General features: G+C 36.4%; 1 protein-coding gene across 5 annotated transcripts; it reads left to right on the forward strand.

Annotated features, from left to right (window-relative positions):
- The first annotated feature begins 527 nt into the window (after positions 1-527).
- Positions 528-7,245, forward strand: LOC127080418 (putative pentatricopeptide repeat-containing protein At1g19290). 5 transcript variants are annotated; one of them, XM_051020941.1, is made up of 5 exons: positions 528-4,098; positions 4,890-4,914; positions 5,214-5,303; positions 5,402-6,685; positions 6,963-7,243. In XM_051020941.1, exon 1 carries the CDS (start codon positions 751-753, stop codon positions 3,325-3,327), a length of 2,577 nt encoding a protein of 858 aa, XP_050876898.1. In that variant the 5' UTR covers positions 528-750; the 3' UTR covers positions 3,328-4,098; positions 4,890-4,914; positions 5,214-5,303; positions 5,402-6,685; positions 6,963-7,243. The 5 variants fall into 5 exon arrangements, with proteins under 5 accessions (XP_050876898.1, XP_050876755.1, XP_050876861.1 ...); XM_051020798.1 differs by having other exon boundaries at positions 4,626-5,303; positions 6,963-7,245; XM_051020904.1 differs by lacking the exon at positions 4,890-4,914.
- Positions 7,246-7,923: the final 678 nt, after the last annotated feature.

The raw sequence follows: 7,923 nt of genomic DNA on the forward strand, positions 1-7,923 counted from the left end.
TCTGTTGGACTATCCCAACTACGTGATTTGCATCTCTGTTCCTATTTACCAACACCACATTTTCGACTACCTTGGATATAGGTTGTTTGACTGGATGGGGTGCAACTTGCTATTGCATTTGATTATTAGGAACTGGTTGAATTGGTGTTGGAGGAGCACCAAAGAAGTTAGCAATTCGACCTATTTGATGTGCTAATTGTTAATAATTATAATTGGTATTTTGGATCAAAGAATTGGACACTTTACTAATTTGTTGGGCATGTTAACCATGTTATGATTATTATCAACCGATCATAAGAGAATTATCAGTTAAAGATAACATAACATGAGGAATACATCCCAATCTTCCATGAAATTGACCAATTCGACCAGAAGTGTTATAACGGATCTTGATGCCATATATGAATTGAAAAGAAAGACAACAACCATTACATTATCTAAGTACATCAACACATTCCTCCCTGCCATATATGTATTTAAGCCATTTAAGCGAAAAAGAATTAGTTGTAAGTTGTGACAATGAAGAGTGTCACTTTAAATAGGGTACAACTAAAGAAAATCTCAAAAATAGATTACGGTGTGAAAGTCTCCGTTTTAGAATACGGGACAAGATCCTTGATCAAACTCAATCTTGAGTAGCGAAAATGTTTAGCCAACAAAAAACGGCGCCATTTTTGCTTTAAATTGTTTATAGCACTCTTCTCATGCGCCACTATTAACCATTTAAACAACACAAGTAATGCTTTTCAAATGTTTCGTTCTTCCCTCCTCAAACCCATTTTCCTCTCACTCTCACCAAGAACCTTTCACTCATCTCTTCCACTTCAATGGAAGCTTCGAGAAGAAACAACCAATCTCCCCCAGCCCCAACTCATCGACCGAATCTCCCGCCTCTTAATTCTCAATCGTCCCCACTCCCTCCAAAATCTCACCTTCAAATTCACCGACAACCTCACCGACTCCCTCCTCCGCCATCTCCGTCTCAACCCCTCCGCATGTCTCTCTTTCTTCAACCTCGCCACACACCACTCCCATTACCGTCCTCATTCCCTCTCGTACTCCATCCTCCTCCACATCCTCGCCCGCGCTCGCATGTTCCCCGAAACCGCATCCCTTCTCCGCCAGCTCCTCGACCTTCATTGTACTAACAACTACCGCGCATATGCGGTCTGTAATCATGTATTTGCCGCTTATAAAGAGTTTGGGTTTTCACCTGCAGTTTTTGATATGTTGCTTAAGGCATTTGTGGAGAAAGGATTGACGAAACATGCACTCTATGTGTTCGATGAAATGGGAAGGCTTGGCAGAGTGCCTGGTTTAAGGTCTTGCAGTTTCTTGTTGGCTAAGTTAGTTAATAAGGGAGAAGGGAGTGCTGCGGTTATGGTTTTTGATCAGATTGTGAGGATTGGGATTGTGCCTGATGTTTATATGTGTAGTATTGTTGTGAACGCGCATTGTCAGGTTGGGAGAGTAGATGTTGCAGTGGGATTTTTGGAGAAGATGGTGAAAGAGGGATTGGAGGTTAATGTTGTTGCTTATAATGGTTTGATTAATGGGTATGTTAGTCAAGGGGATTTTGAAGGAGTTGAGAGGGTGTTGAGATTGATGTCTGAAAGAGGGGTTTCACGGAATGTGGCTACTTGTACTATGTTGATGAGGGGTTACTGCAAGAAGGGGAAGATGGATGAGGCGGAGAAGTTGCTTCGGGAAGTGGAGGAGGATGAGTTGTTGGTTGTTGATGAGCGTGTTTATGGTGTGCTGGTGGATGGTTATTGTCAAATGGGGAGAATGGAGGATGCTGTTAGGATTCAAGATGAGATGTTGAGGGTTGGATTGAAGATGAATAGGGTTATATGTAACACGTTGGTTAAAGGATATTGCAAGCGTGGTCAGGTTTGTGAAGCCGAGCGAGTGTTTATGGGGATGGTAGATTGGAATTTAAGCCCGGATTGTTATAGCTATAATACACTGTTGGATGGATACTGCAGAGAAGGGAAAATGAACAAGGCTTTTATGCTTTGTGAGGAGATGTTAAGGGAAGGGATTACTCCATCGGTTGTGACATATAATACTGTTCTTAAGGGATTGGCTCATGTGGGTTCCTATGATGATGCTTTGCACCTTTGGCATTTGATGGTAGACAGAGGTGTGGCTCCGAATGAGGTCAGCTGTTGTACCATGCTTGACTGCCTTTTCAAGATGGGAGATTCTAACAGGGCTCTGATGCTTTGGAAAGAAATTTTAGGCAGGGGCTTTACCAAGAGCGCAGTTCCATTCAATATAATGATTAGTGGATTGTGTAAGATGGGGAAATTGATTGAAGCAGAGGCTGTTTTTGATAGGATGAAGGAACTTGGGTTGTCTCCAGATGAAATAACATATAGGACTCTGAGCGATGCATATTGTAAAAATGGAAATGTTCAGGAAGCTTTAAGAACTAAAGGTGTGATGGAAAGACAGGCGATGCTGCCTTCCATTGAAATGTACAATTCCCTTATTAATGGACTTTTTAAGGTTAGGAAGTCAAATGATGTTACAGATCTACTTGTTGAGATGCAAACAAGAGGATTATCACCAAATGTTGTTACCTATGGAACCCTTATTTCTGGTTGGTGCAATGAACAGAAATTGGACAAAGCTTTTCATTTATATTTTGAGATGATAGAAAGAGGGTTCACTCCCAACTTGGTGGTCTGTAGCAAAGTTGTTAGCAGCCTTTATCGGGATGCTAGAATCAATGAAGCTACTGTGATCCTAGACAAGATGGTGGATTTCGATCTTCTTACGGTTCATAATAAATGTACTGATAATTCGGTCAAAAACAATACAACTTTAGTAGCTCAGAAAATTGTTGATTCGCTTGATAAAAGTGCTATATGTAATTCTCTTCCAAATAATATTGTGTACAACATAGCTATAGATGGACTTTGCAAGTCAGGAAAAATTGATGAAGCAAGAAGTGTTCTGTCAGTTTTGATATCTAGAGGTTTTCTTCCAGATAATTTCACATATTGTGCATTAATTCATGCCTGTTCAGCTTCTGGCAATGTGGACGAAGCTTTCAAGTTAAGGGATGAGATGCTGGAGAGAGGTGTTATTCCAAATATTACTACGTATAATGCATTAATAAATGGCTTGTGCAAAGTAGGAAATATTGATCGAGCACAGAGACTTTTCCATAAACTTCATCAAAAGGGGCTGGTTCCTAATGCTGTCACCTATAATATATTAATCAGTTGTTACTGTAGAATTGGTGATCTTGATAAAGCCTCTAAATTGAGAAAGAAGATGGCAGATGAAGGAATTTCTACTAGCACTCTGCCTTGATCAATATGGTTGTTTGGAAGGACAGAGGACTAGAAATTTTTGGATCAATTTATTGAAGCAGGGTTTAATCAGATTCTTGCCTGATACCCATAAACTTTGCTATATGCAAATTTGAACAGGTGCCTAAACACTTAGTTACAGCACACCTGCAGCACAAATTTTGCTATATGCAACAATTTTGTACCAAATCCACCGTAGAAAAAGTAATTTCTTCGTATGAATTTATAGATCGGAAATGGTCAAATCCTCCTGTATATTCAGCCATAAGCACCGATACACCATACTTGAAAATTTTAGACTTTCATTCGTTGTTAATGAAATTAGGTGTGCTTCATAAACCTTTACACTTTTGATAACTGGTAAGCAAAACATGTTAGAAGTTACTCATATTTCATGCTCATCATATATAGCCAAATGAGATGCTTTCTTCAAGGTTGATGTTGTCTATCTTGTGGCCTTCTCAGGATATTGACTCAGATGATTTGCTGTATATGTTCCCAACATAGGAAAGATATCGAAGAAGCTAGATGGTATTGATCAAGCTGTGGCTTGCGTTATAGTTGGAGGCAGAGTATTTTGGAAGACATTGTATCGATTAAAAAGGGAAAAGGACCTCATTTCTAGAGAAAGCATTGTATTTTGGAAGACAAAAGCGTTAGGTCAATGACCCTTCAGGCCTTTGCAATATCTTGAAGGCATAAAGCATATGTGTTTTAGATTCTTTCTTAAATGAAGTCATACAGAAGTGCTACAGATTCAGGAAACAAACAGGTAGAGTTATGATAGAATTCAGCTAAGTTTATGGGTGGTTGTTAGATAAGAGAAAATATAAGAACAACTCATCCATCATAGCCAATTAGCAACACCAATGGCCTTCCACTCATGAAAATTGCATAACATGAATTCGAATCTGAGAATCATCAATTGGTGGGAAATTTGTATTTACGTTGTAAATTATCACTGACTGGTGATTTGCTCTAACCTTATAAGGGGAGAACTTCCCTCACCTTAATCTTTTTCTTTTATCCAAAAATATTCATTGTCATTATTTGGATACACATAGTTTGCTCTGCAATTATTAGAATTTGAGGCTGAACCACTCAGTTAGCTTTGCCGATGAAGTGATTTTTCTCATTAGTCATTCATTACTGTTTTGACTTGTTAAATAAAATTTCATTTTATAGTACCATTGCACCAATATTATCATTATTATTGTTACTTCTACTGTTACTATTTATTACCACTAAAACACTACTATTTATAAAAATCAGAACACTGCTATTTTGCTTTATGATCAGGTTCTTAATATTGTAATAATTGTGTGCTGTGGCAAATCATGCTGTTATTATTTTGAAGGCCTGGTAATAAAAGGGAGCATTTGTCTTGACAAAAGCAAGGGCTGCGAGTTGTCTTCTGCCTTTTACTCAAGTTAATTTCATTATGATTTTCCTTGCTGTGTTATTTAGAATTTCAAATGATTTCTGATAGATGTTGTTTATGGTTTGTATGTTGATGAGGTTTATTCTGATTATGACAATCCAATTCATTGTCTTCTTTTTCAGTTCCAATCTTATGAAGATACTAATTGTAAGTATTTGTTGTGTGCTTTCACTTCATGTTTGTGACCATTAGTTTTCTTACATAAACCTTTAACTCTGTCATTTTAGCAGTTAAAATCGGAGTATGATAAAGTGGCCTCTTCTATGTAAACATATAATGGACGCTGTTCAGAACAAGCTTTGCATACTTTATTAATTTCCGAACTTTGTATATGTTGTATGTTCAAAGTTTTGACCTTTCACTGGCCAAACTCAACAAATCTAATTTAATATGTATGAATTTTAGAATTTCAGTAAATGTCCATGTCTTGAACTGTTACATGACAGGTTTTAAAGTCTTCCGATTTGCTGTAAAAATGAATGCAAGTGCTGAACCAAAACAGAAACCTTTCAGCATATATCCCTCACTTGTAGCCAGTGAGTTATATATGTTGAATCGAATATATTTTTTTTCTTCATATTTGTTTTTGCATACTGAAAATATATGTTGTTTTCTATTATGGGTCATACTACAGGTCATGGACTGGACCAAAAGATTGCACCAAATTCTGATTCTCAATTCTATTTAGACCGGTAACACCTGAAAGGGGAAAAACATAGAACTGGAAGAGAACCCGAGGGGCTAAAGGATTATGTATGAGCAGGAAAACGGTTATCTCACCTGGAGTTTAGAGCACCTCCTTTCAGTTATTAGAATACTCCTCAATTTAGGAGACACCTCACCTTTCCGTTAGTCTTTGTTTTCTATCCTGCTAGCTTTGTATTTGGATTTCTGCCAGATTGAGAGATCCTAGCAGTAGCAAGGGAATAAGACACCACAAGTTCCACTAACTGCATATGGCTTACTTCACAAGCTCTCAAACTTAAGCTGATTTTGACTCATCTCTTGTATAATTGGAAGTCTCTTGTCATATTTCATTCTGCTTGAAAGTAGAAATAAAATATTAAGGGGTTGATTAAGGCTTGAGTTACATAGCAGGTATCTTCGTTTTGATTATACATTATAGTTTTTCACTCAACTCCATCTGATGAATTTCATTAAGTAATATTTAATTTTTTAATGATGGAAGAATTTGTTGGGCTGCGCTTGGTGTTATTGAAGTATTTAATGATGACACATGTTAAAGAACTAAATATAGAAATACTGTCTTAGATGTCGTGTATTCAATTCCCTTAAGGTTGAAATATTGTTCTTTTCAGTAAATAAAACTTTTATTGTATCATTCCTTAACATGTACCTTTAGGACTCTTTTTTTAATGGCAAACTTTTAGTAGTTAATTGTTAGTATTATATTTACCCCCTTTGCCAGGACTTGAACCTGAATCTTCAACTCGTTTAGGACTCTTGTTAGGAGGACCCTTTAATGACTGAGTAAATATTTTTAAGTGAGTAAAAATAACAAATTTTATGGATGAATATGATCAATTGATAATTACTGGGTATTCTGAGTTAGTAGCTTTTGAAGGAAAAAAATCCTACTTGTTTAGATATAGATAGATCACTAATTGTATTTGCAGGACTGAATAACCCGTGAGCAACATTCTTATGTGGATGTAGAACATGGATAATGGATGACATCAAATCCAAAAATGGAAAAATCTCATGTTGGTGTATTCTCTTTCAGAATTGATATGAGGTGATGGAAATGGGACCTGAAGCTAACTTTTGGAGATAGGCTGGCACAAAAGCTCATGTAGTAATTGGTGGGGATAGTCTTAAAGAGAATCTCTATTTTGAGCCTCCCAGCTGGTTTGTGTTAGTCACTCACTCTGGCTTATCCTCTGCTTACATGTAACAGGTTGAAATTCTTCTATTCTATTACCATACGTGTACGGTTTAACTTTCTGTTATACATTGTTAGTAGTTGGTATTAAGTTACGAATTCAGAGTTTCTGCAGTTTGTATGAGTCCGGAAGGTAACAAACACATTTTGTTGAAGAATTAGTGTTGCTCGAATTGACAGTTCAATTTCCAACATATGACTTACTTTGTGTTTTACCACAATACAACCTTTAACATTACTTCCTCCTTAACAACTTAGTATATTTTAATATTATTGACACATGAATATATAGGGTGGAAAACATGACTTGATGATAGCTGGATATGAATGGCATGAAGTTGAAGCAAGATTGAGAAAATCATTCGATAAGGGAACATGAATATCTAACTAACGGGCCAGTAATTGTATTGATTAGATCAGTTTTTAATTGGAATATGTTCCCTACTTCACTTTTCCTACCACACCAAGTAGTTGATGTCTCAATTGTGTTTTTGGACCACACCATATGCAAAAACCATGTTTTGTGGTCCTAAGTATTGCATAATCCTTTTCATGTTATGAAATAATTCTATAATTCTTCCAACATCACATTATGACGATACTAAACAATTACCTATGAGATCATTGTTATTTCTTTGCACCACTTGTCTATATACTTGCAATGTATTGTATTGATTATTATGATATCTCAAAATGGAAAAATTTAAAGTAAAGGGCAACCCATAAAAAAGTTCTGACCACAAATCAATTTTAAGCATGCACTGTCCCCTGTAGAGATATCAACCATCCTTTCCATCACCTTCTCCTTTGCAAACTTTATCTTCATGCCATACACATAAATCCATACTTTTTACATTTTCATTTTATATTCTCTCAATCTAAAGTAACTATCAGAAGTGACAACATCTCAAAATACACACACACATACATTATAAATGCATTTTATCCTTACTCTCTTATCCGTGTTTCAAATCATAGTGAGGACAACCAAAAAGGATAAACAGTACCACACATCAACCAAAAAAACAACTTGACCCACATTAAAAGAAAATGAAAAGCATATAATGTAAAGGAAATAAATAAGACACTGCATTATGCATATGATGATGTCTGTAGGGACTTTAAATTCCAACCTATGCATCTTTCCAGGTAATCGTCAAAGCAAGCAATTTTACACATATCCTCCACTCTATGCATTCACTAAATAATCATTCAAGAAAGCCAAAAAATTATTCATTCAACAAACAAATGGC

Source organism: Lathyrus oleraceus, chromosome 1 (genome assembly GCF_024323335.1).
Source record: "Lathyrus oleraceus cultivar Zhongwan6 chromosome 1, CAAS_Psat_ZW6_1.0, whole genome shotgun sequence".
NCBI lineage: Eukaryota > Viridiplantae > Streptophyta > Magnoliopsida > Fabales > Fabaceae > Lathyrus > Lathyrus oleraceus.

What these genes read in the sequence shown, in the direction of transcription:
- LOC127080418 (XM_051020798.1), top strand. Translation starts at nt 751, where the DNA reads ATGTTTCGTTCTTCCCTCCTCAAACCCATTTTCCTCTCACTCTCACCA.